This window comes from Brachionichthys hirsutus, chromosome 4, assembly GCF_040956055.1.
Source record: "Brachionichthys hirsutus isolate HB-005 chromosome 4, CSIRO-AGI_Bhir_v1, whole genome shotgun sequence".
NCBI lineage: Eukaryota > Metazoa > Chordata > Actinopteri > Lophiiformes > Brachionichthyidae > Brachionichthys > Brachionichthys hirsutus.
The window spans coordinates 7,651,366-7,678,632 of NC_090900.1; the positions used below are offsets into that span (position 1 = coordinate 7,651,366).

The window sequence follows — 27,267 nt, forward strand, 5'->3', positions numbered from 1 at the left end:
AGCTGAATGTTTGATGATTCACTGGCCTGTCGTTCTATTGCCTATATCATGTTGTAAACTGAGGATTATGCAACATTTCTGCTACGGATTCAGTCATTATGCAACCATATTAGATACACACACATGCTCACATGCCGATGACCTTGCCAAAACGAAACTGATTACTAAAGCGCACATCGGGGTCATGCGTGTTGTTAGTAGTGGTGTGTCGGGTGCCCTTAGCCATGCAAAGTGATTGTGAAGTTTAGTTTTGCACTATCTGCCTCCTGAGTTCAAACCAGAATGTCACCGTTTTCATTCCTTAATTTCTTCAGTTTAACTCTTCAGAGACCTATTTTTTAGCAACAAGTCACATCATGTGAACCTCAGTCGATATCACAGCCCTCTTCTGCAAGGTAGTTAAGTGTTAATATTTCCAACATACCAACACTCATTTCCTTACTTTATCAGTATTGTACATTATTCTGTTACCAAAAACTTGGGCATCTTTGGCTGTCAAGTGAAAGTTCAGGTGTTTTGATTTATGCTGAAACAAAATGTGTCTTTGCACAAAATTAAATGTTTGGTTTTGAAAAAAAAAAAAAAAAACCTCTAACCTGCTTCTCTCACAAGGTCAATTAAGCTTTCAAAAATGCTTCTACTGCATGATAACCGCAGTGCTCTTGTAAAATGTGCATTAATGGCATACAACAACACAGCTCTGGCAGAAGCGACACATTTGATTGAGTACCATAATATCTTTATTATATTCTTTTTTTTTTCTTTTTTTTTACATATACCAAAATATTTCTTTCAAGTTTAGGAAGTTTTTTGTTTTTTTTAAACTTCCCAAATTAGTTCAGTCTCGGACCTTTCATTTCTTTCATTAAAGGTATTTATTTATTTATTACAAGAAAGTTTATCTTTGATGATTGGTGCCGCTTGCACACTGCGCAAGTAAAGTTAGTAATATGCTCAGACGAGTCTTCGGTTCATAGTCGGTTGCTACTCCTCCACTCTCAGCCTCAGTTATAGTTTGTGATGTTTAGAAATGTCCCAGAAAAGGCAGCCTTTACTAAAGGGTTGTTATAACAGCCTCTATTTCATTCCATTTATTGCATGTTTATAACATCTGAGTAAAACATGTTGAAGTGGTTATTTGAACTGGATTTTAGGGTATGTTTTTACTGCAAGTACTGTTTGCAGACTTTGACTGTACCAAGAAAACCAGGATCAAAGTCAAGAATTCTCACTAACCTGAGACCATAATTTTTAATTTAAATACTCTGTTTACTAGCAAAAGGGTGTTCAACGCAGATGTCGTTTTTTCTTACTGGTGATCAGCAGTGGCTTGTCTCTGTGACCTGACATGTACATGCATCTGTTATGTGTATGTCATTCCAGTATGATAAAATGATTTATCCCAAGACAAAACCAAGGTTAAAATGCAATGTCTCACAGATGTTTGTCACATTGTTTCCTATAATTCTGCATGTATTTTAATTAACTTGTATTGCTATACTGACTGGATGCCAGTGTTGCAACAAAATCTGAGTGAATAGAAATTTCAGCAAACGGTTGCTCATGATTTTTGATCATTGACAACCAAAAATGATCTTACAGAATAGGGTAAGATCCATATAAAGTATTTCCGTCACTACACAACGTTCTTGTGGATCGTTGATTCCGTGTGGCAGTTTTTGTTTTTTTTTGCATATCGGAGTGGCAGCCATCTTTGTGACAGTCAAAAACAATGCAAAAAAAAGCATAAGTAGGTCACAGAGGCTGAGGGTTCTCACTTTGATGAAACTGGAACGGTCTTTAAAAATGGTCTCTAAATATCTAATCATTCTTGACATGAGGTTTGCAGAAACCTTAAATCCAATGCCTCAACATCCTAATCTACAGCTCAGGCTGGGAGTTGCAAAGTTGGAGATGAGCGCCGGCGTTGTGGGATGGCAGTGATATGGTTTCTGCCCGTTTTGCGTGACTTTGCTCCAGGAGGAGAGACGATCGTGCAGAGGTCAGAGTATCCGATGCCTCTGTCTGAGAGCTGAAATAAGTCGGTGGTGGTTTAGCACTTAGCACATTTTAGTACATAGCATGTACAACGCGTGTATTTGTTTTAGTGTACAGTTGATATTACTGATGCAGAAGAGGGCACCAGCGGGCCACCTTATTCAGAGCTTTTTTTTTTCTTAATTTGCTCCTGATTGAGCCTGCCTGGTCACCTAGTGGCGAGGTGAACATTACATTTCTGTGACTATAATTTGTCTCGTATTTTAGAATTGTGTACACATGTTTGTGTGTTTACCTGTTACACTAACATCAATGAATAACCTGGGGTTACTTTAATGTAATAATGGCTTAATAATTTTACGCAACAATAGGCTCCAAAGAAGGTTGTCATAAGGTGTGTTCCTAGACTTGTTTTGAAGGGGGTGTTGCACCAATATACTTCTGTGTATTCTGTTTTATGTTTCTCAATGTTTTTGTTCTTTTTTTTATTTTACATTTCATCTTTTTGCAAGCAGATTATAAAAAAAATAATCCTAACTTTTAATCTTGGATCATGCTGGAAAGTGCAACTCTTGTACTTTTTAATTTTAAGTGTAAAAAATACATTTTAAATCTGTGGTAAAGAGCAATCTGAGAAACCTTAAGTAGAAATGTATATTTTATGGATTTTATAAAGCTTCTGGAAGATAAATTGTCGACTAACTGCAACTATTTAATGAGATGTTACAGAATGAATAGTCTTATGTGGTTATTGATTACTATTGTGATAATTAAACAGAAATATCAGGCTGATCAGATTTGACCATCTGACCAGATATCAACCATAATAAAATCCTATTTATAGTCAATTTCTTCTGTCCCAGCTTTCATATTTTTAATAGCACCTTAATGATTACAGCTAGGCCTGTGATAACATGGTAAAACATATTTGTCACAGATGTAACAGGAAAATCAACGCTCTTCATATCTGTTTAGAACGCAGGAGGGAAGATGCTTCTAAATATTTTTGATGACAAAGATGTTTTTAGAGGCTTTTTGTTAAACAGTTGGTTTGTTTGTCAGTTCTAATTGCTCTGTTTGAGAATTGGCCCTTTGAACTGGCTGTGGTCTTTCATTAAAGGTAGTACTGCTTGCTCTTCTTATGTCTTTATTCTAAACTAACCAAAGATACAAACGCCTCTTGTATGTACCAAAAGAGTAGGGCCCTGAAATGGGTTCTGTTTTTCACCAAATCTTAGGGTCTCGTGAAAAAAAAAATCATCCTTGTGTCAAAATTGATGGCGGCATATATGAATATGCCACATGTAGTCAAAAACATGCAACTTTGGTAAATTGGTCACGCTGAAGTTTCCGTATGTGTGAGTGCGTGGACGAATGTTTGCATGGCCCTGCGATGAACTGGCGGCTTGTCCAGGGTGTACCCTGCCTCTCGTCCATAGACTGCTGGGATAGATCACGTGACCTGGATCTTGGGTGAAGCGGTTAAGAGAATAAATGAATAGTCTGATTGGTAGTTTATATGTAACTAGAAAAGAACTCGGCGACCACGAACCTCCGCCGAGCAGCTCATTCCCCTCGTTTTTTTACATTCACGCCATCCACAATCTGGACCATCATCGAAGGATTATACATTGTTCGTGGTATCTTTATGCACCAACTATGAAAAGTAAAAGTGAATCGGAGATTATGTGTATTTTTAACTGATCTTGAATGTGTAAAAGGGGTTTTAAATGTAAAAGTTTCATTTTTTCCCTGACCTCATTCTGGATTAGATCCAGAAGACGTTTTGCATGATGGTGCGTATCGGACCCCTTTATGACTGGGACCTTTGGTGAGTGAATTGAATGCATATTTTACAAGATATCTGGATCACTCTCAGATTCTGAGATTATCAGCACAATAAAATGAATGAGGGAACAATAGATGACTTGTTCTTTGATCTTTGTGGGCTGGACTATACCTGTCCACTTTGTCATCCATCAATTTTCTTCAGCTTTGCTGGAGCCTGTCCCAGCTTGCCGTGTGGCGACAGGCAGGGTACACCCCGGATATGTCGCCAGTGTATCGAAGAGCCGGCGTGCATAGGCTTAATTTCTTATTTCTACGTTTTTGTTGCATCTTCTTCATGCACCCTCGGCTTGTCCCGCCAGGGGTCGCCACAGCAAATTAACCAACTAGTCGATTGCATGCTTGATTCTGGCAAAGTTTTACGGCGGATGCCATTCCTGCCGCGACTCTCTGGACTTATGCTGTCTTGGGGCCGGCTCAAGGGAGACACAACGAGCCGTGCTACCTCTGAGTTTTATGGAAAACCTTTAACGATTGTTTTCATTTGCGACAAATGAAAACAATCGTTAAAGATTTTTCATAAAACTCTTGTTATAAATAAATAACATTTTGTTCGATATGTAAACCTCAAGTAAACAAAATCTCCATTTATATAATATGACAGCGACTGACACACACACCCCCCCCCCCGCCATTGCTATGTGGTTTCATTCATCTCAGTCCTCGGCTCAAACAAAGGGGTGTGAGCATCGCGCTCTGATTGGCTGCCGGACGCACAGCTGTGTCGCGAGCTCCGCCGCAACCAGATGGCTCTCGCGCGCGCTCTCTTCCTCCTCCCATTGACAGCGTCCTGATGCCCGCGCGCCAGTGATTGTTTCCTTTCGACGGAGAGTTTCCGGTTAGAGTTGAGCTCCGGTAACGGTAACGGTAACGGTGGCGGGTGGCTGAGGGAGCGCTGGAGAACCCGCGTCCTGGTAAGTATCAATGAATTAAAAAAGTCGGGAGCAGTCGAACAGGAACGTCGATGAGGCTCAGTGGGCTGCTCATTATCTGGGTGCCGGTTGCTATGGTGATATGGAAAGGAGGTGGTTTGGTAGCGTGAATGTCTGTGCTGTCACATTTGAATCGTTTTTGACGCATCAGTATTTATTTATTTCACAACATGATCTTAGTGCGTTTTAAATGTCAGCCATTAGACGTGCAACCATGGCCGTGGGATAAATCAGCCTAAATGTTGGGCAGAGGTTCCATGTCTAATCACATCAGGTCCCGGCCGGGGTCTCTGCATAGCTCTGTATTATTTAAACTGGTTACATAACGAGCTAGTAATAGTTAAGAGTCCACTAAAGGCTGTAAAACCTCTGTTAAAAAGCGAACATTGTTTTTTTTTTCCTTGTAATTCAGACCCTTCAAGGACTAAATGTTCACTTGCTGTCTAATATTTCACGCATTGATTCTAAATCTATGGCTGATTGGTGTATTTAAAAAGAAGTTGCATGTAGAATAACAAAAATGTCGTTTCATCATTATGGAAAATCAGTTTTTAGGTTACCATCACATGATTCCAAATTCAAGAAGTAGATTTTGATGGTCAGGGATTTAGGTGCTCTTACGGGGTGGATTCGAGTAAAACGTTCTTAAGAACAATCAGAAATTATCCAAGGCTTTGATTTAAATGAAGCTTTGCAGCCACAGCATGCATCATAAGGAGCAGGAGAGACAAACACACATTTGCACACTATTTCTGGCTCCGTGTTTCAGGCTTGTTGCTGCAGCTCTGATGTTTTTGGTGTTGCTATGACGATGGTGACAATGGTGAGGCAAAGAGGCTTGAAGTCGGGTTGACATGGTGAGTTTAACATTTGAGCAGAGGAGGTTTTGACCCATTCATGGCCCATTTCAGAAGCTCACTTACAAGGAGCAGATCCGGGGGTAACGGGGCACGAGTGCAGTAAACAAGAATGCATGTCGGTGATGGAGGGACTGGAAAACCCGAGAAGTTTTAATAGCACGGTGGAAGGCCTCGTGTTTCTCACAGCGGAGCACAAAGAACCTTCAGAAAAGGTTTCTGAATCAGAGAACGAGCATCTCTTAATAAACTAAGTTACTTTTGCGTGAGACGAATAATGTAGAAGACAGAAAATGAGGACGACGTAGAGAAAAGACGGGGCGGTGGAGACTAGGCATGCATTGTAATTGGGCCGAAGGGAACTCAAAGAGTCGATTCAGTCTGCATGGGCTGAAATGAGGGGCTCCCTGCTTGGAATCCACATGGAGTCGGCTGTGGTTCAGCCGGTTTGCATTTATGTGCTGCTGTTGGCGTCAAAACGAAAAGCATCGGCAGCCTTAAGGAGTCAAACGTGAATTAATCCTCGGGTACCTTTAGGACAATAAAGATTACATCATCAGTATCATCCAAATGACTTCCAGAGACGAGGTTATCCATGACCAAAGAGAAGAGTTAACTGTTCCATCCGCTTTCTTGTAGATGAGATCATTGTGGACGGGAGGCGGGGTACACCTCGCACGTGTCGCCAGCTCGTGGTGGGGCCGCACATAGGCAGACGCTACGAACGAGTAACAATGGAGTCGCATCAGGCAGTGATCGGTTTTGGTTCGGATGCTCCGGTTGGTCTCTCCAGACGGTAAAACAAAGTCTCGCTCTCACTGGCATCGCTTCTGTGGTCCGGAGCCCCCGAGCACATCCCTCGCTATTAAAGACTATTTCCATTACGCAGCTGAAGGATTATCCTTGGGTCTTTGGCATGGTTAATATCGGTGATGAAATATTGATAGTTCTTTGCAGGGGCTGGGCTAATTGGTGTTTTAATATTTAATTTATCTCTGAGGTTAACGGCCTCGCGTTATCTAGCAGTGTTTTATATTTAAAGCCAAACTGTCTGTGTTTACGACGTGTTAAATATGTACCAGATCCGGTTGAAGGTGGTTTCTGCACGGGAATGACCGGTGCTGCTGCTCACGCTCTCTGTTTGGGTGTGCATTGCACAGTGGCTCATTTCCGCCTCTTGAATTGAGGAAGTTTTGGGCTGTGTAAAGGCTAGCGTCAATGTCTTGTGTGTCTTCACTGAGCAATGCAGGAAGTGGATTAACGGAACAGGAGCGCTTCCTGTCTGCTTGGCAGCTCAGTGACGAGAAAGGCTGACAAAGAAACGGGTAAGTGAGTGACGGCCTAACCTCTGCTGTCTCTGTGTGCGTCCGCAGCTTCTTATTGGTGTTCCCCAGTAACAGCACAGTCTTCTCCAGGGTAAGCTCACTTCAGACCGACTCGAGACTTGAGATGAAACCACACTTGTTGGGCAGGTTTGTGTCTGGTCTGCTAATTTATTTAAATACTGTACGGAGATAAATGGAAGGTTGTTAGAAAAATATATTTCGATTCCAGAGCCATACAAACTGGATTTTTGAGGCAGTGTAGAGCAGTAGCAGCAACGCTAACCCTGACTTCAGATATGACCAGCATGGATCGGGTTACACGCTGGATATGGATTTTAAAACACTGTCTGCTTCAAGAAATGGAGACGAGCGTTTCCCTTCAGATTCATTGGTGGATTTTGTGTTAGGGAGTCGGGCACAGAAATTCTGCATCAGGGTACGTACGGATGCAGATAAAATAATGCTAAGTAGCCTGAGATGCACTATATTGCCAAAAGCGTTTACCTGCCTTCACACGCAGCTGACATTGCTAAAGCATGAGATTTAATATGATTAGACGTTGCTCCTCCCTCTGCAGCTGAAACAGCTTCAACTCTTCCAGGAAGGCGTTCCACAGGGTTTAGGGCTGTGTTTATGGGACTCTTTGACGTTCTTCCAGAAGGATATTTGTGAGGTCGGACACTGACTCCATCCCAAAGGTGTCCTATCAGGCTGAGGTCAGGACTCTGCGCAGGCCAATCGGGTTCTTCAGGAACATACTCTGTGGTCCATGTCTTTGTGGACCCTGATTTGAGCACTGGAATGAATTCAGTGATTTGGATGGCTGTATAGTGTTGAAGCCTTAATCTTCTTCTGATGGCTGCTGCCTCCTCTGCAGATACACAAAGACAACACCGAGTCATCAGCAAAGGGTGGAGCAAAGCTCTGTAGGGTTAGGGCTGTAAAAACAGGTGTGTGTGTGTGTGAGTGTGTGAGTGTGTGTGAGTGTGTGTGTGTGAGAGAGAGAGACACAAACACACATGGACTGCCGGCCGGGAACATAAATATACTTCATGGAGAGTGTGCAGCTGTCTCACTCCATCACACTCCTCTGCCTCTGACCATCGTCCCCTCCGGGCTCCGTCGGCACGGCTGCTGCTCACCGACGGTCACAAGGAATCACGAGGCTAAATCAGGCGTCGCTCGTAACTCTGTTGCTTTTCCTTTCTTTCTCAGTCCATCTCATGCTTTCTGAGAATGGATAACCTGCAGTGTGGGGTTCAGATTGGAGAGAACAAGTTCGTCAGCAAGTAAGCACACATAGCCTCAAACGCGCATGTGTTATGGAAATGCATGTTAAAACCTGAGTGATTTGATTCTGCACTCGTGTCCGATAAAAATAAAATGTATAAATAGAGTGTTTGTTGCAGCAGGGCGCGGGGAGCATGAGAAGGGAAAACAAGCAGAGAGACGATCAGAATGATCGAGCTGTCTTTTCAGAAGTCTTGCAGGATCTTGTCCTTAAAGCAGCTCTTTGCTTCATGTGGCGTCTCCGACGCCACTGAAGCTCCACAGCCGGAGTTAAGACAGTTGCGGTTGTAAAACTAGCCAGAATTAAGCATGCAATCGACTAGAAGGTTGATTTGCTGTGGCGACGCCTTCGCCTTTATTTAATTCTACTCGGTATTGAGATGTATTTAGCAGAAGTCTGAGTAAAAATAAAAGACATGAGACGTGCAACGAAAGTCACAAACAGGATGATGTTCGTTGAGATTACTAATGTGCTAAAAGACTTATTTCTTCTTTAAACAAAATGTCCTCGTCGGTAACGCTCCATCTTTGTCTCCAGGGCAACTGTCCTGTCACATCTAAAGACGTACAACCTTTACTATGAAGGACAGAATCTACAGCTCAGACACAGAGAAGTGAGTGTTTCCGTTTGACACCGTGTGTGTTTATGATTACCCTTCTGTTGATGTCTCACTCTCCGTTTCCATAGAAACCTCTGAAAGCGTCCTCTCCAACAGTCTTCCTGTTATCTTCCTCTCAGTCTAATATACTCCATCCTTTATTAGGTCCATGTAAACCAATAATGGCTTCTCTCTTCTAGGAAGAGGGGGAACTGATCTTTGAGGGCTTGCTGAACATCTTCTGGGGCCTGCGGCGGCCAATCAGGCTTCAGATGCAGGATGACCACGAACGAATCCGACCACCCCCCTCCTCTACATCCTGGCACTCAGGCTGCAATCTAGATAGCCAAGGGTAAGAGATCCAGGCAGAGATATACCATATGTCTATATTTACCTCCCCCCCCCCCCCCTGGCTCCACACTCACTGGGTCAGGGGGGCAAATATAGATTAAAGTCGACTGTGGATACGTAAAACTGCAAATTTACTTCAATACTTCCAAAGTATGATTGATTTCCACTGGAAGCTTCAAAATGGCCGAACGACCCCTACTGATGATGCCGATTCATCGGTTTGACATCTCTCTCCTGATTTAAAATACTTCAACGGAGAATATCATGTAGATACTGAATGTGCTGCGTAAGTAGTTAAAATAATACTAGTATTTTGTAGTAAATCTAAGACTCACCTCTGTATCAGTGTTTCGTTGTTAAGGTGTAATATCGACTGTTTCTTCACCGCTGACTCTCTCGCTTTCTTTTCACAGTTGCCCAAACGGCGGCGATGGGCAGTCAACAGAGCAGAGCTCACCCTCAGTGGAAGTGACGCCGCCTGACGAACACCCAGAGGACAACGGGGTGATGGAGGAACAGGCGGGAGGTGACGGACATTATTCATAAATCATGATCAAGACAAAATGAACATGAACTCTGGGGGTTTCAGCCTGTACTGAGGATACTGGATAATTCCTGTTTCAGTTGAGATGAAATGATAAATGTCCACGATGGTAATTCTACACGAACATGAGATCGTTTTAATTTCCCCCTCCGTTCATGTTGTCGGCGATGGAATTTCTCTTCAACAGTGTCATTTGTTTTTTGAATATTCTTTTTTCTTCTTTTGACTTGATGTTAACGACTAATTGCTGATGATCTGAGCTAATGATTACTGATTTGACAGAGGACAGTGAGAGCTCTGCTCAGCTCCTCAGGACAAAGAGTGATGCTGGATTCTTGAGACGGCGTCACCGACGGTCACCAAGTGACCAAAGGAAGATCCGACGACATCGCTTCTCCATCAACGGACACTTCTATAACCACAAGGTGATCAAATCTCCCTCGGTCAATTTAATGGTGCCGTTTGGATTCACAGTAGCCCATCCATGTGCATATATTCCTACAAATATACATAGATCTCTACTTTAGATGCACACAGGTACACACATTTTACTCGCTGCTCCTGTCTTCCTCAGACGGCGGTGTTTACGCCTGCTTTTGGGTCGGTGACGAATGTTCGGATCAACAGCTGCATGAGGACGCCGCAGGTGCTACGAGTTCTGCTCAACAAGTTTAAAATTGAAAACGGCGCAGAGGATTTTGCGATCTACCTCGTCCATGCAAGCGGAGGCGAGTGCCGCGTAGAGACCTGTATTTATATCATCAAAAGGCAGTACCGACATCTCACTGCCTTTTTCACATATGTCTTTCAGAGCGAGTGAAACTGAAATGGAGTGACCATCCTCTGGCACTGAGGGTAATGCAGGGTCCGTGCGAGCAGGTCTGCAAAGTCTTCCTCATGGAAGAAGACCTGGGAGAAGAAGTCACATACGATGTAAATCAGCTAAATGTGTTGTTGTTTCTTGAAAAGGTCAACGTTTGACTCCCATCTATTCATTAAAATGTTTTCCTTCCCTTTATGTGGTCGTGCGCCGCCACACAATCCTGTGATACTTGTTATTATTCACCTTGATATATTGTTTTCAGTGTACGTCTTTTTTTCTTTTGCTCCACCAGGTGGCGCAATATATCAAGTTTGAAATGCCTGTCCTGCAGAGTTTCATCATTAAACTGAAGGAGGAGGAGGACAGAGAGGTGCAGAAACTCAGGAGAAGGTACACGGAAATGTTGTTATTCACTATAAAATATGTGTTTGTTTATGAAGCCGCAGTGAACGCGTTCATCGGTATTTGTGAGCGTACTGAAATTGGCTTTGTAATGTCGTATTTGGGACTTGTTTTTGACTCCTGTTTATCTGCTTCTACTTGTAGGTACACTTACCTGCGCTGTAAAATTGAGAAGCAGCTCAGTTGTCTTCCAGCGGGTGCAACATGTGCGTGATCTGCTCGTCGTCCTGCTGAGACGTCAACCGTTTCCTCCTATGACCAAAAGAGTGTCCGAGAGTTAGATGAGGAAGGCACGGCCTGTTTCCGTGGTTACCCTGCTACTCTGAATTTCTGTCTCTGCATGGACTCTTCATCAAATGATCCAATCTGCCAACAGTCCGTTTTTTAGCATGCTAGATTGTGTGCATGTTAAGTGCCACCATCTCTGAATAGTCTGAATTCAGACTCACTCATTTCTCTCATACTTTTTGCTCTGATTCTTTTTGTAATCACATTTTTTTTTTTCTCTAACCTCTTTTAAAGTACTTTTAATATTTTTGCGGTGCAGTATTATGAGCCTAAAATACGACGTTCTATGTCCTGTCTTGCCTTCACACGGCAAGATGTTACCCAAAACACAATATGGCCCTCATGAAGTGCCTGTTAAAGTATTTCTCCAAGCACAAATACACAAATCTGATGGTGTTCAATAGAACGTACAGTTCAGCAGTGCAGCTGAACCGCTTCAGGCCAGTCAGCGTCTATCAATGTGAAACGGACTACAAGAGACACTTGTGGCCTCAAAATGTAAAAGTCCCACAATGCACTGCATGCCTTTCGTTGAGCGTCTCATGGACTTTGAGATGTTCAAGATGTTTGTCATTTTGGGGAAATGTACTTTAGAATTAGATTTTTGTTTTTAGTATGTTTGCATAAGTGCAGCTAGCAACTGAGCCACTGGTTATCTTAGCATAGCACAAAGACTTGAAACGGAGGGACAGACCTGGTCTACGCGTCTACCTGGAGCTAAAGCTCCGCGCAGGTCGCCCTGCAGCTGAGGCGTGTTAACGGCAAACGTTTGCTCCCATGTACGAACCAGCATCCAGGACAGGGTGGATCTGCGTTTAATAAAGTCAGCTGGACTCTCAGCCAAGTCCAGCTGACTTTATCCAACACAGAGATGTGCCTTCAGGAAGACAGCGTGAGACATGGGACGGTGGACAGGTTACACAAAAAGACAATACTAGTGATTTGAGCTGTGATGGTCGACGACACGAGAAGCACAATACAAGACTGAAATGTTGGAACTGTTGTCATGACCAAGTAGAAGTAGCACAGTTTGTCATCACATATACAACATGTAATGGGGTGTGTGTGTTTTTCCCCCATTCAGTGTTTGTAAAATTGTTGAAAAGGCTGCATGTGTGTGAATATGGGAGCGAGTGTGCTGACCTTTCACTGGACTCATCTGAACTTTTAGTTTTTGATTAGTTGTAATTTAATAAAAACAAATAGTTGCATTGACGAAACATGATCACATCTACAATCTCTTGTACTGTTTGGGGTGGTGGATGAAGCTATAGCATGTTATCTAATGATGATTATGTAATCCAATAGATGCCACTCATCTTTACCAGGTGTCAGGAACATTTTTATTTGTTCAATTTCTTTGAGGATAAGATATATGACAGGTAGACATGCAGCAAAGAGCCACGAGCAGGAATCAAACCCTCGGTAACTGGCCAAAAGTTCTGAAGAGTTTCTTTAAATTAGGCTGTTGGGTAATTCCAGCAAAATTAGAAATGCACACACAACTACTCCTGCAAATGCATGTGCAGGTACTTAAGTCTGTTGTTGGTCACCGAGCAGCTTAGAGCCTCTCAGCCAATGAGCAGCTGTGAGAACCGACACTGACGTCTGGAGGACCTGTCTGAGCTGCGATCACACACTCGCACTGAGAAGAGGAACATTACCTGAACTATTCTACTTCAAAGAGCCACTCGGCAGGTGAGTTTTTTTTCCTCTTTTTTCCCGTCAACAGAGAAATACACATTTATTATATTATAATGTAATTTCCTCTGTTGTTCCTATGATTGAGGATTTTGTTCTTCTGCTTTATTTGGTATCACCTGTGCTGAACAAATAGGGCTGATCTCTAGAAAACAAACCGCCGAAGACGAGGGCTCCAAAATGCATCAAACTGATGTATTATTTGTTCTTCGTGAGGTTGTCCTGCTGTAACTGTAATCTGAGAATCCCTGGATTATTCTCAGACTAATTGACCCTGTGTAATTATAGCTCGCCTCACTCCAAGAGGACACAGATTAGAGCGTGTACTGTTTGGTGACGATGTCGTCAATGGGAAAGGATGACTTCAATTCACCACTCCACCAGCATAGCCCATTAAAGTCCACCTGTATTAACCATTGAATCTGAGTAAATATATATACCCTAAGTACCCTGTTGTGTTTGGTCAGTGTCACATTGCGATAGTAGTGTTTTTTAAAAGATGGATCAAGAGCCATGATTATGATCTTGCCAGTATTAATTTTAAAGTTTTTACAGAATAAATGTTCTTGATCAATCAATCAGTGATCAGTTCCTCACATGCACCTGACTAAACGGGGCTTTATTCTACTAACATGAACTTATTTGTGGTGTCGTGTTTTGTTTGATTATAATTTCGATTATACTTCCTCCGTTACTGTAGCGATCTGAAATAAAGTGGTCCTTTTAATTTAAAATAAGTAACAATTGAGAAGGTGAAACAGAGACGTCCTTACTGTGTTTCTTGGTGAGACTGAAACATATCCGCCCCCTAATGGTGTTTCCTGTCTTACTGTATCTTTACAGGATAAAGCAGAATGTTGGGCTGGCAGAAACTCCCCCTCACGGTTACCCTTTGCCTGCTGCTGCTGATACCCAGTTTTGAGGCCCGTCGTGGAGGCGGCTTTGGCCGAGGGGGAGGAGGCTGGGGCCGGAGTCGTGGCTGGGGGGGTGGTGGGGGCCCAGCCTACAGGCCCGTCCAGAGCAGTGGCCCCAGTGCTGGAAAGGTAGCTGGGGCAGCTGCTGCTGGCGCTATAGGAGGAGCGATGATAGGTTCTGCCATGAGCCGCCCCGGGTACGGGTACGGTGGGGGATACGGAGGTGGATACGGAGGGTATGGTGGATATGGAGGGGGTTACTACCCACGCTATGTGGGTGGCGAAGGCTTCGGCGGTAGGCCTGCCAATGAGCCAGAGGGCTCTGGAGATATGGAGTATTTCACTGGAGCATCATGTGGCTCCATCTCCACCGGGTTCATCGCTGTCCTTGGCTCCCTGATGTTCCATTGGCTGGCAGTCATGTAGAGTCCCTCAAATAGACTCAGGTCCTGAGTTAAATCAACACCAACCTGAAAGAAAAACACTATTTTTGGTTTAAACAATCCTCGGATAAAGCAAAGCTGTCACAAATTAGTTTTCTTGATGCTCCAGAGAAGGCATTAGACCCATTTAACCTGACATGTCAGTGACACCAAGCTTCCACTTTTGTTGTGAGATAATTTGACTGGATCAGTAACTTAATATGTGCGTGTATATATATGTTTTTAATGTGACCAGACCATTTGCATTTTTTTTGATAAATACGGTATCAATGATTTTATTTTTGCTGTCAGGAAATGTATCAAGCTGATGAATAGATTAGATGTTTAATAAGGTTACCTCAAGACGTCATTTCAGGGCCCGAGTTTAAATCAGCTTTACATCTCGCGTGATAATAGCATTCCTCGTTCTGTTATATCTTGAATCGGTCCTTTATTCTGTCTGTTCTGAATGGTCAGTGCTTTGCTTATAAACTCAGTCTAATTAAAATGCCCATTTATGCTGTTTTTGGTCTTTCATGCTCAAGAAACGAAATGTTTGGCAATATTTAATATTGTTATATTAAAAAAAATAAAAACTTTAGAGTCAATTTTCATTGTCAGTATAATTTGACTTTATTGGTACATTGGAAGAAGAAAAACCAAGTGGAAATTGTGTTTTGTAAAAAAAAAACAAAAAAAGGTTTCTGAGTTCCAGATTCACAGCAAGAAGGTCACAGGTTCGAATCCGGTTTGCGGCCTTTCTGTGAGGAGTTTGCATGTTCTCCCCGTGTCTGTGTGGGTTCTCTCTGGGTTCTCCAGCTTCCTCCCACTACCAAAAACATGCAGCTTCGGTAAACTGATTACACTAAATTGCCCATAGATGTGTGGGTGTGTGTGGGTGTGTGTGTGTGTGTGAATGCGTGTATGTCTGTGTGGCCCTGTGATGAACTGGCGGCTCGTTCCGGGAGTACCCCGCCTCTCGCCCGTTGACTGATGGGATAGGCTCCAAAGTGACCCACAACCCGGTAACGGACTAAACGGTCCAGAAGATAAACGAGTTCCAGATTCAAGGTCAGTCCAACAGACAGGTTTAGCCTGATGAATTTAACTTCTGCTTATAAAGCATACCATTAATCGCAAAATCTCAACGTGACACTTTCACTCCTTTCACCCCTGATACAAATCTTAACAAATAACTACACGCATGTATCAGTGAAATAATCTTTATTTGAAGAGACAAGCAAAAGGTGCAGGGCCTTCAGTGGCACGTTAAATACGTTACCTCACAGTAAAAGGCATACATGTCTTCAAAAGTGATACAAGTGCATTTTTACGTACATTTAAAAGCCATACAGAAGACAGCATAGGCTACATGTTATAAGCAGACTGTTGGGTTTCCATCTGATTCATTCTGTAGATCTGCACCCAGTAACCACTGGTTGGAATTGTGGCTGTTAATAGAAAGTGAATGGACTGATTTTGATGCTTGGATGATGGCGGCACTCAGTGTGGATTAATCCAGAGGGGAAATGCGGGATTGGTGAGCCTTATCAATTATTAACAAACCTGGAGTGCTAGAGAAGATTTCAATCCAACATGGCAGTATAGAGATCCTACATGATCACACAAAATGCTCTCTCCCTCCGAAACAATACAAATGTTAGGAAGTGTGTTCAATGTAGGTGTTTCTAATGAAAACAAAACTTATAAAAGACATACGGTACTACAAAAATGTGCTGCACAAGGCATTGGCAGTGCATATAGAAAAATGTTAATACGATATACATGAATGCCAAAAACACATTACTTTGCAGTGATTCCTGTAATTTCAGTGTTAGGATAGCACCATGCATATAATGTATTTGGAAAGTCGTGTATAAGAAGTGACAGCAGGTATGATTGTCACTGTTTTTGTATTCCAGTAATTATATAATGATTTACTACAAAGACATTACTCGCTAGAGTGTACATTCCTGTTAATTGCAATAGTGGACAGAATATTAGACACGGTGTGATATTAATTGATCTCCAACTTATTGAACTGTTTCCAATTCAGGCAGTCGTCCTATATCAACATCCCAGAGTTAATATAAGTGCACTTAAAGTTCACTGTTCTGGATAGTAAATAAGATGAAATAAGAAAACAAAAAAGTACTTCTGTCGGAAGAGCCGTTGGTTGAGCCACTGGTTCTGTGGGAGGACAGTTTAAATGGAGTCTTAATGGACGCTAATGGGCCAGATTCAAACGATAGGGACATTAGTGTACGGTTAATGGAGTCTTTGTCTTCCACAAGAGAAAGAAAGAAGGAAAAACAATCTGTTCTAGTCTCTCAACTTTCAATTTCCTTATCTTGAATACAAACATCAAACATGCAACGCAGTATGTGTGGCGCCAGTCAAGCACATGGATGAGGATATAATGCATAATGTTAAATAATATACATCCATTTACTTTAACTTTTCAAGATATCTTGAGGACAATCAAGCAAACAATTCCCTGCAACTAATAACGGTGGCATCATTGGAGCAGCATTAGCATGTTGCTATTGGATAGCATTAGATAAGTAGTGGTGATGACAGCAAGGAGCCATTGCGAGTACACCAATCCCCGGAGCCCACCTCTCAAGTACTCCTCAGAGTAATCTACGTAAAGCTCCACGCATTTCCTGACCTTCAGCTGTTTGATCAGTTCTGGGTAGCCGATCTCCATAAGACTCACTGTATCATCATCATCATCATCACCAGCAGGTGGAGGAACGGGATCGGTTACAGACTGATTTAGAGAAAGGGGAGTCGGAGGGGCAAAGCTGGAGGTGAAGGAGTTCTCTCCTGCGACACTGCTGCTCGACACTGTTTTGTTGTTGGGAACAGCAGACGCAGTCAGAAGGTCTTTTCTCTTCATGCATGAGTCCATGTAGCTGACATAGGCTACAGGCGGCTGGGCGGAGCTGGAGTCTCTGCCGGGGTCATCCGTGGCGTTTGACTGACTGTAATACTTCCTGTGCATGTAGTGGTTGTAGAAATACTCCTCCTGGGAGCTGCGGAACTGGAAATGAGGACGTGGGAACCTCCCTAACCCGTAGCCCAAGGCCATTCCGACCATAGCCCCTCCAGCTACTGCCATTACTGCACTCCTCCCAAACCCTCTGGATTTATCCGAGGGAACCACGCCCATTGCATTCACCGAACTAGAAAAGGAAGAGCCACGCCCAGAACTGTGGCCCCCGTGACGAGAGCTGCCTCTATAGCGGGGGCTCAAGATTCTGTTGTTTGGGTTTTTGTTGATGTATCCCCGCCCATGAACACCACCACCTCCGTGATGTCCAAAATGTCCATGACCTCCATAACCACCATAAGTTCCATGGGTTCCGTGGGTTCCGTGGGTTCCTTTGTGTGGGGGGCCTCCAGCCCCCTGGTGGTCTCCCTGACTGGGTTCTCCAGAATGTTTGGGGCTTCCACCATGAGAGCTGGAGCCCTGATTGTGTTGGTGGCCTGTATTGGTGTGAGTGTGTGTCCTGCCTTGGTTGGATGAGGATGAGGATGAGGATGAGGATGAGGACGAGGACGAGGATGAGGACGAGGACGTGGACTTCCTTCCACCGCTGCTTCCTCTCGCGGCGAGTGAGGACTCAGGATGTATCAGAAGCATCAGACACAGTATAGATAATAGATTCATCTTCATCTTCACACTGTGTGGAGGGTTGGAGAGTTAATGTGAGGTTATGAACCGGAAACAGAGATTTACATTTTTCCAGCATTTTTCATCTTATGGTCATTTTTCTTGCCAGAAAACTAATTTACAACCACAAATCCAAAAAGTGGGAACGCTGTGTACATTTTTTTAAATAAAAAACTAGATGCGTTCCTTTACAGCTGAACTCTAGTCGGGGCTAGTTAGTTAATGTTCTACGGGCCCACCCTTGCTATTGAACAATCACACCTATATTATCTGATCGTGATTCTATTGCGTGTTAAAATTACCATTGTGTGATAATGCGTGATAATTCCACACTTAAACTAGAAAAGCACTCAGACCTCTGCCGAGCAGCTCATTCCCCTGATAATTAGATTTACACCGTCCACATGGGGCTCCGGATCATCACCAAAAGGTTCTAAATTGTTCTTGGTATCTTTATACACAACCATGAAAAGTAAAAGTGAATCAGAGTTGATGTGTATTTGTAACAGATTTTTTGATAATATTGCAATATTATTGTTATTACAATTTAGCAGTTTTTTTTGTTGGGTTACAGACCGATTTGGGTGTGGTTAATTAGAATAAAGGACTGGTCTTACCTAGAATGACGAAGTTTTTGCGTGTTTTAGTTTTCCTGTCGTCTTCTCCACAAGAGTCCAGATTACGTTGAAACGTTCTTACTGTTAGTTTGGATCACAAATGATGTGAGGTAGAATAAGGGGTGTGGATCGCGAAGGAACAGAAGATGGAGAGACAGTCTCTATAAAAAGGTTTCTCAGCAACCATGTGATCACAGCAGGGGCGTTCCTAGACACAAGGCTCCACCTCTGGCCCCCATTATAAGAATCACATTTTGTGTTCGTGAAATACACTATTCAACGACTAAATATGACAAAACCCAAGTCATGCTACTGCAATATTACAACTCTTATTTTCGAATTATTTACCATTCTTTAATAATAAATAATCATTTTGTGGACAGAGGTTAATCCTGCATTGATCCAAGAAAGGAATTCAGTCAAAAAAAACTCCCCTCATTATGTATTCAATTTTAAGACATAAAATTATTTTTTTGCAGGGCACTTAGGTGAAACACATGATGGCATTGATGCACTAGACTAGACTATCTATAAATAAGGAAATAACTGTCCAGGCAGATAGTGGTATAAAGGTAGGGTATCAAGAACTACCGAGGAAGCATCCTGTCATTAAAAGAAGAGTAGCATTAGGACAAAAGAAAATATCAGAGGCACACCAGAAACACGGCACGGTTCATATTCTTTAATTCTGGTACAGTCCTTTAAAACCATAACAGGGGCCACCAACCAGCAAATGCGTCACGTCAGAAAAGCTCACAGCACTGACTGGTCTGTATTGACGAGTCAATGGTGGCCGATAACGAATCAACTGCTGCGTTCTTCTTTAGGGTGGAATTGATACTTGGATCAATGGAAAAGGGAAAGACAGGCAACACACACAAAAAAGAGAAAAGGAGCAACTGGAAGCTTTAAATACTCTTGAGGTGAATAATCAAACCAAAATACAATGTCAAATATATAAAAGATGTGCCCTGATGAAAAATGGACAGTCGCTCTTGTAGGCACGTATGTAAAATTATTATAAATCTTTTGCTTATTAAATATCTTTTTTTTTTTCTGGAATCCAGTTACGGGTTGTGCCCATGGATCCTGGTCAGCGGTGGAAAACGTTAAGATCAGCTTTAATCAAGCTGCAATGAAATCAGACAAGGCTGCATGTATTTTATGCACCACAAATATGTGGTAAACTTTCAGATCATTTATATACATAAGAAAATGACTTAAAATATTTATCATTAATGCTACATATTTACTCCTTAGTGCCACAATAACAAAAGTAGTATTACTCTCATTTGTGTCTTTACGATTTCAGTTTATGTTGATAAAATATCTGTCTGCAAGCCTGTCAAATATTTTCAGTGAGAAAACACTCTAATATTTACCAGGTTTCTATGCTAATTATAGCAGCAGGTATCTATGCCAGTGCTTCCACACATCTTTATGCTCCTGCGTACTGAGCGTTTGGGACAAACACTGAACCAAAAAGTTCAGCAAACCGATTACATCAAGAAATCAAAATAAAGCTGCTAACAGACAAAAATATACAAGATATTTACAAATGTACAGACCATGCAGACTGACGGGAGACTTTCTAAAACAATAGAGTGCACATGAGTGTGGCGTGGATGACTTGGGCTTGATTCTCAGGACAGCGGGTCGGAGAGGCGGCGCCACCGACTGTCTGCCGGTCCAGTGACATGTCAGGCTGGTCTGTCCATCAGAGAGTTGAGGAGTGCAAACAGAGGAAAGTAGAAGTTCATGGGCACCGAGAGGCAACTGAGGTGAAACGGATGAGGCTGCAGTCCTTTACTCCCCAGGAGCTCGTCTCCCCCCCCTTGCATCCTGAGGCTCCTGCTCCTCTTCACACACCGTTGGCACTCATCTTGTTCTTCTGGGACGCCTCGGTCGCTGCCTTAACCTGTGGAACAAATCAGAGGACTTCAGCATCCAGCGTCGCCCTTCAATAAGGTATTTCACTTCACACAACATCAGCTGGGCAAGTTTAGTGTTAGGCGTGAAGATCAGGTTACGCTACGCGGCAGAATCACGGCACAGATGGGGGACATCAGCCCAGCTGGAGAACAAGGTTCACCAGTCACACATCATGTCACTAAATGTGTGTGTTCTGTAATGAGTCTGTCTTTGCTCTTGTTGATTGATCCCTGGGGGGGGGCGGGGGGACGTACTTTATAAAATATCCACAGAGGACACCAGAAGAAAAAGCAGCTGACTCATCCCGTGAAGGAAATTTGCGCGGTTCACTGGGTTACAGCAAATAAACCACAGCGACGTCTCAGTTAAATTTGCAGAAGTTAGGCAAGCAAAAATGTGATGTTCTTCCTGTGAACACAATCAGTGATTCTGGAGTTTGTTCAAAACGGATGCATCAAGTTGGTGAGGCGTGGCTCACTGACTTTTCTCCCGTTAATCCAGTCAAGCGTCAGATCTCGTACTGGTTTCTGTAGATCCAAAGAAAAGCTGGTCCTCACCTGAAGGACTTCAGCAGGGGTCAGGGGTTTGTCAGAAACCAGGGGGGCCTTGTCTCTGATCTCCTCTGCCTACAACGCATAAAAGGAACACATGCAGGATGGAGGGTCGTTTTATACCTTTTGCCCACTAGACATGTTTGCATGTGCTTTACTATCATTCATGCATTTATTGAGCTTCCTGTCGCTGTCCTGGGAAAGCCAATGAGTCTCCCTAAGGTCCGCAACGTTACCAAAATGTAGAGAACACAACTACCGGTAGATTTAATGAACTGGATATATTATGTATATTATGCCACCCAAGCGACGCTCCCCTATTTAGACTTTGTGCTAAGCTAAGCTAATCATCTTTGGATTTAGGTTAGGAAAGGTTCAAATTTAATGTCAATACACAAGTAAAGGTAACAAAATCCAGTTCAGCATCTAACCAGAATTTAGCTCACGTTGCTTCTTTACAGACATGGAGAAAGAAATGATTCAATTTTATTCATTTAATCTGATCTCGTGCTGCCCTTTGTTTGTGAGCCGTGCACTGACCGGTATTTCTTTGATGATGCGAGCAGGGTCGGCCAACACGTCTCTGCTGACCGAGGTTGTGTTTGCTCCTTTGTTCTCTACTGGAGGAGGAGGAGGAGCGGCCTTCTGCAAAAACCGTTAGAAATCATTTGATAAGAAAACATCCCACAGAAGACTACAGAGTAAATATGAAATGGTGCTGCCCTAAGGTTTGGAGGAGACTAAAGGACAAACCTCTAGCTTGGGAACAGGCGGGATGACGGGGGGTTTTGGTTTGAGGTCCGTCAGGTACATGGCTCTGGACAGCAGCAGCAGAGAAGGAGGAACATTCTCCTTCAGGTGGAGGTCCAGCCACTACGTGGAGGAAACGGCCTTGTTGCATTAATCTGGGGAACGGGAGATGCCTTCAAACCGTAACCTTTGACCTGCTCACCTGCTGCAGCTGCTGATGGAGCTGCTCAGTGGTGAGACCCAGAGACCTCATCCCTCGACTACGACACGCCGCCTGGAGTTCAGACACACTCATCGCTGCCACGCCTTCTGCTGCAATCATCTGTGAAGGAATGGAGAGGGGGGACGATGACAATGGAGGGACTGGAATAAATCGAGTTTCATTAAGTTAATCATGGGGAGAGCGGAAATTAAAATAGCTTCAAAGCCAAGGGGGAGACACTCGGTAAAGGAATGACAATCCACAAAACCATAGGTGTGGTATTGCCTGCTTTTGTAATTAATTGTCGTCCATTATTTCCTCTAATGACAAATAAATGTAGAAATAAAGTCCATAGCACCTCAACCATAAAGGTCCTAGTCCTCGGGCTCACCTCGTCGTCTGACTTGATGGTTCTGAGCTGCATCATCAGCTGAAAGCGTAGCAAGTTGTTTGTTCCGATGGGCTGCAGCTCCAGCAGTTTACAGAGAGCCACCAGCTGGGGGCGCTCTAGGTGCTCCAGCGTCAGTTCATCCTCAAACAGCTTCGAAAACCTGACAATGTCCTTTGTTGTGGGTTGTTCACCTGTACCCCGAACCTGAGACGGGCACGCAGAGAAACGAGGCTCAGCAAATATTATGGCTGTAGGAGTGAACTCGTGAAACAATCAAACCTCAAGTCCCAAAGTATTCACTGGATCTCGGTTTTACATCGATACTAGCCTCAGAACTAGCGCTAGCAAGCTGGTGAGCGGTAGTCGACCTGCTGGACATAGGTGGAGAAGCGCTGCGTCTCGTCTTCCGTCTGAGCCTTTGCCTTGTTCCTTCGCGCCATCTCAGCGATGGTCTCTTGGAGGAACTTGGCCAGTTCCAGCTTAGCAGCGAGACCCTTCTTCTGTTTCTCCTCCTGAATAAATTGGAAGCAGGATGCACGCGTTAGATTAGAGAAGATCATTCAAATACAGCGAGGCTGCTGTGCATGAATACAGGCGGATACGTTCTCTCACTCTATAACTACGCCAAAGCTCTCTATAGTTCAAAATTGTGAATTTAGATATTTTTCTTTTAAATGGAGGACATTAGCTATACATTTAAGTAAAAAAAACCTTGACTTTACGTTTTGAGATCATAGCTTTAAAAGACAACTTGTGTCTTATTGGTCATTTTGTTTTGGAGGCACCCAATATTGACTCTTTCAGAAGAACCATGTTTTTTCTGCCTACTTTTAATTATTTTTTTTTAAATGTATTTATTTTTATATTTTGAACATTGTTTTATTATTTTATGATTATTGCTGGGTACCTAGTCTCGACGCCACTGTTGCTTTTATACAACCATTTTACATTGATTAATGTTTGTTTAATATGTATTTTTTGTTTATATGATTCATATTGATATGTTATTATCTGTTAAAGCACTTTGGGAATTTTATTTCTAAAAAAGTGCTATATAAATAAAGCTTATTATTATTATTATTATATTACTTTTAACTTCCCTTGCAGTAACAGAGCTGTTTTTTTATTTTAAAAACATAAAACACGAGGATAGTGTGCCCCCCCCCCAACACTTCAACCATTCATAAAGGGATTATCTATCAGAAGGCCATTTTGGATTTTCATAGGACTGAAAAATTCCAGAGATACCAGAGATAGCGAAGGGAAGAAACGGTCCCGCTATCACACTAGCCCATTGGTTTTTATTTTCTATGGTCAATCCCTGGATCAGAGTCCGGGCAGTTCTGCTGTCTAGGAACATAAGAGCACCTCCAAGAAGGGTTCAGGACACAGAACTTCACAACTGACAGGTCGACTGTACCAAAAGCAGAAAGGTGATTAGATATCAGCAAAAAAGAATATCTACTTTGTAAAATATTACTGAATGTTTTTTCTGAAGATTTATGCAGGTTGGGAAGTAATTGTATTTAGTGCCAAAAGTAAATCGTCTCGATTTGATAAAGTCAGCGTGTTGTGGACAGAAACCAGTCAGAAATGGAAAGTTACATAATGAACCAATTCATGGGTCATTGAGGCGGCGTGTCTGCGTGTGTGTGTGTGTGTGCGCACACACATGCCTTTTTGGACTCTGTCTCGAAGGTGGAAGGCAACATCTCAGGGAAGAGTTTGAGGAACACGGGAAGAAGGAACTCCATGAAGGGAACAATGACAAACACCACGAAGGGGACCAGACGGAACAGGTCGGCGCAGGTCCTCATCAGCTGTGGAAAGAGAAGCAACGTTCCTTTAGCAGAAGGGCGGACGGTGACACAGGCCAGCAGAGCGTGTGCAACGGAGGACGCGTACTGCTCAACGGGTTCACAGATAAGAGCTCGAGTTACAAAGACTGAATCTCTCAGCGGTGACTGGTAGATTCAACCGTCTTGCGTTTGATCTGAACAAACACGAGTTTAAACACTTGAGACCCGAGACGGAAGCCCGCCGAACGCACCCAGCTCCCCTTACCCGTCGCCGCTCCCTGCGCGTGAGCAGTTGTCCATGCAGCAGCCTCCAAACCGTCCTGCCTGCGATGCTAACGTCGATGCCGAGTAACCGGAAGCCATTGTAGTAATGCTTCAACTCGTCCACAACCCTCTGGTACAGGGACTTCTTCGAGACGGTTCTCTCCTGTGCCGGAGGGCCAGCAGCCGCGAGCGTGGAGCTGGACTTGGCCGGTGCGGGTTGGGACGCGGGCCCCACAGAGCTCTTTTTGGACGACAGAGAGGCATCCTGAGCAGCTGCCGGCGACGTGTCGCTGTCCTCTTGCTTAACGTCTTGGAGCCAAACGCTTGAGCCGTGTAGAGAGTTGAGCGGGGCGCAGATATGTCCGGGAACGATGGCGTGGTTACAGTGCGAGTAGCCGTAGCGAGAGTGCCCGAGCGAGAGCAATGGCAAAGCGTGGCGGGGAGGGTCGAGGGAGAGACGGGCTTTGGGAGACAGAGAGGAGCAGCTGTGCCTCTTAGACAACAAATACGAAGCCCTGCTGACAAAAGGGAAGAAACGCTGGTTAGTTCCCGCTCAGCGCGTTCGGCTCGTCCCGTGAGGGGTCACAGCAAATCAACCTGCTCCGCTTCACCCTGCCCTTTGCATCGTCCTCCCCGACACCAGCCACTCTGGTGCCATTCCAAGGGATCCTGGTTTTGTCACATTTGTGTGTGACTAAATGAACTAAATGAACACGACAAAGCCTGCACCAAATAGTCGCTATGCATTGTGAAGAGGCTGCGTGTTTATTTACACGCGATGGCACCTGGTTTAATGTCCACGGTGTCCTCTCTTACCTTGATCTTGTGACTACAAGGAGCACCTGGTGGCTAAAGCCGGCCATTGCAGAGGCAGGTTACACTTCTCTGGAGGGAGAGAGAGAGAGGGAGAGAGAGAGAGAGAGCATGGAAGGTGTCTGATTACAATTCCCTCCCTCAGAAACAGGCTGACTGGAAAAATACTAAACAGCATGGACACAAGCGCCATCAGGAGGACAAAAACACCGGCGTTTAATATTATGTCAACGCGAAATCGCTCAAATGTGATTACCTGACAGATATCATGCAAGATTCATTTACATGACACACGAAACAATAGTTATATTCCAGATAAACCGACCCAGAGCATGAGCCAGTTAGAAAATTGTAAACAAGCTAGCATAAAGAGTCCTGCTTAGCAATGTTGCTATTGTCTTCATACAAAACAGTGAACGAAGAGACAGCGCTGTTTCTCGACTGAAATACGCGTAACCCACAAACATCCCATAATAAGTTTATCTTTCTTTATCGAAATATTACTAATTTAGAAACATTCGTTTACCGAAAGTTAGCGGCACTTCAGTTTCACGTTAGCACCGTACGAGCTATTCAGCCAGCAAAGTCCCTGCGCTAGCCTAGCCTAGCCTAGCCGGTTGGGTAAGCTAAGCTCGCTAATGAAATGGCAGTCCCGAACGAGCCCACGAACCTCCGGCGTCACTGACGAGGCGGTGTAAGGCTTCTCGGCGAGACGTCGATGCTATAATCCATCCAGATAAACGGGTGCGGCGAGAATGACTCCTGATGAAGTGATGAACCCATTTACGGCGGATTTAAACCATCAACCTGCTCCTGGATGCGTCGTCCTCACAGCTCAGAACGCTCAGCCTACTACGGTACTTGCGCAGCCATCGCAGGCGCGCAGCTTGCATTGAGAGCTCTACTGTACGCGCGTGAACGTACGCGAATCGACCGAAGATCGTTAATTGAAGTTTGATGAACACTTCGGATATTTTTTCCCGAAGCTTTTCACTTTCTCCCAACGTCAAGATGCATACATCATGAGAAAGCGTTCAATGTTCAATTGTAAAAAATAAATAAATAAAGCCTCACACTACTTACAAGCCACGAGTGTTGTGCCACAATGAAATAACGATAGAGTGACACGTCTTAGTTACGTTCTTACGATCTCTGTACAGATCAGGCGAGGAGGTGCATAAAGCCAATCAGACTAAATGTAGCGACAGAGTCTGCATCGTGTTGTTGTAAAATACAAAAATCATTAAAAACAATTATTGAACGCTGTTTATACCCTTCATATTAAAATATGACTCCATTAATTGTATCTTTCAGACTATCATGAAATCCTCTTTCTCCTCATTGAATCATGGCTTTCCTCTCCCCGTACATTTCCACCACTCCCTTCCTACAGCGATCTAAACCGAACCAGATCCCTGCTCAAGCTCGGGTTTGTGTGATTTGCTGCTGCGCTAGAGCGGGAGAAAGGGCAGATAAATAATAATCTTTTTTTAATTTGTCATTATTTTTACGCATCGATCGTCGCCAGGGTTTTCAATAGACGCTCCAGTCCCCTCGCATCGAGGAAGAGCCGCGGCCTGGGATTGGGCAGCGACCCGCTCGCGTAACACCCTCCTCCTCCTCTCCGCTCGAGAATCGCGTTAAAACCACAAGGAAAGGAAAGGCCTGCGCGTTTCGCCGTATCCTCGGATTTATTTTTATTTTTATTTTTAGATTAAACGAGGAGGCGGTGCTGGCTGGTGTATGTGTTTAGAATGGGACACGCTGAAGGTATTGACATGTTTTTGTTTTTTTTAATTCCCCTGCATCTTCCGACTCTCAATCTGTCCTGCTTCCTCGCTCCTCTCGCCGATAAGCATGTTTTCCGTAGCTGCTAATGCATGTTGTTCCCCCCCCCCCCCTCCCCCCGCAGATAACATTTATTGATTACAGCTGTCTTATTTTCAGGCACATTTCTCTTCAAACCGCCGGTGAT

General features: G+C 43.7%; 4 protein-coding genes across 5 annotated transcripts; 2 read left to right on the forward strand and 2 right to left on the reverse strand.

Moving 5' to 3' along the window:
• Positions 1-8,196: 8,196 nt before the first annotated feature.
• rassf2b (Ras association domain family member 2b) lies at positions 8,197-12,469 on the forward strand. The gene is made up of 9 exons (XM_068761091.1): positions 8,197-8,249; positions 8,789-8,864; positions 9,050-9,201; positions 9,614-9,726; positions 10,027-10,169; positions 10,319-10,472; positions 10,556-10,677; positions 10,860-10,957; positions 11,114-12,469. The coding sequence occupies exons 1-9, from the start codon at positions 8,197-8,199 to the stop codon at positions 11,181-11,183; spliced, it is 981 nt and encodes a 326-aa protein (XP_068617192.1). The 3' UTR covers positions 11,184-12,469.
• A 1,343-nt stretch (positions 12,470-13,812) lies between these two features.
• Positions 13,813-14,341, forward strand: sprn2 (shadow of prion protein 2). Its single transcript, XM_068760619.1, has one exon. It carries the CDS (start codon positions 13,813-13,815, stop codon positions 14,296-14,298), a length of 486 nt encoding a protein of 161 aa, XP_068616720.1. The 3' UTR covers positions 14,299-14,341.
• A 2,471-nt stretch (positions 14,342-16,812) lies between these two features.
• prnpb (prion protein b) lies at positions 16,813-17,976 on the reverse strand. Its single transcript, XM_068760837.1, has one exon. It carries the CDS (start codon positions 17,974-17,976, stop codon positions 16,813-16,815), a length of 1,164 nt encoding a protein of 387 aa, XP_068616938.1.
• A 1,281-nt stretch (positions 17,977-19,257) lies between these two features.
• On the reverse strand, positions 19,258-26,128 carry letm2 (leucine zipper-EF-hand containing transmembrane protein 2). Of its 2 annotated transcripts, XM_068738313.1 has the most exons (11): positions 25,963-26,128; positions 25,296-25,364; positions 24,481-24,994; positions 24,093-24,236; positions 22,785-22,928; positions 22,417-22,620; positions 22,026-22,145; positions 21,827-21,946; positions 21,614-21,718; positions 21,080-21,148; positions 19,258-20,508 (listed from the first exon to the last, which is right to left on the reverse strand). In XM_068738313.1, exons 2-11 carry the CDS (start codon positions 25,340-25,342, stop codon positions 20,452-20,454), a joined length of 1,524 nt encoding a protein of 507 aa, XP_068594414.1. In that variant the 5' UTR covers positions 25,343-25,364; positions 25,963-26,128; the 3' UTR covers positions 19,258-20,451. The 2 variants fall into 2 exon arrangements, with proteins under 2 accessions (XP_068594414.1, XP_068594415.1); XM_068738314.1 differs by lacking the exon at positions 21,080-21,148.
• Between the last annotated feature and the right edge of the window lie 1,139 nt (positions 26,129-27,267).

Excerpts from the sequence above, each read along its gene's own strand:
- rassf2b (XM_068761091.1), top strand. The coding sequence starts at position 8,197 with ATGGATAACCTGCAGTGTGGGGTTCAGATTGGAGAGAACAAGTTCGTC. Across the intron at positions 9,727-10,026 it reads GATGGAGGAACAGGCGGGAG|AGGACAGTGAGAGCTCTGCT; the intron begins GTGACGGACATT and ends CTGATTTGACAG. Across the intron at positions 10,958-11,113 it reads GTGCAGAAACTCAGGAGAAG|GTACACTTACCTGCGCTGTA; the intron begins GTACACGGAAAT and ends TTCTACTTGTAG.
- sprn2 (XM_068760619.1), top strand. The coding sequence starts at position 13,813 with ATGTTGGGCTGGCAGAAACTCCCCCTCACGGTTACCCTTTGCCTGCTG.
- prnpb (XM_068760837.1), bottom strand. The coding sequence starts at position 17,976 with ATGAAGATGAATCTATTATCTATACTGTGTCTGATGCTTCTGATACAT.
- letm2 (XM_068738313.1), bottom strand. The coding sequence starts at position 25,342 with ATGGCCGGCTTTAGCCACCAGGTGCTCCTTGTAGTCACAAGATCAAG. Across the intron at positions 22,146-22,416 it reads CCATCAAGTCAGACGACGAG|ATGATTGCAGCAGAAGGCGT; the intron begins GTGAGCCCGAGG and ends ATTCCTTCACAG. Across the intron at positions 21,149-21,613 it reads GCATCATCAAAGAAATACCG|GCAGAGGAGATCAGAGACAA; the intron begins GTCAGTGCACGG and ends TATGCGTTGTAG.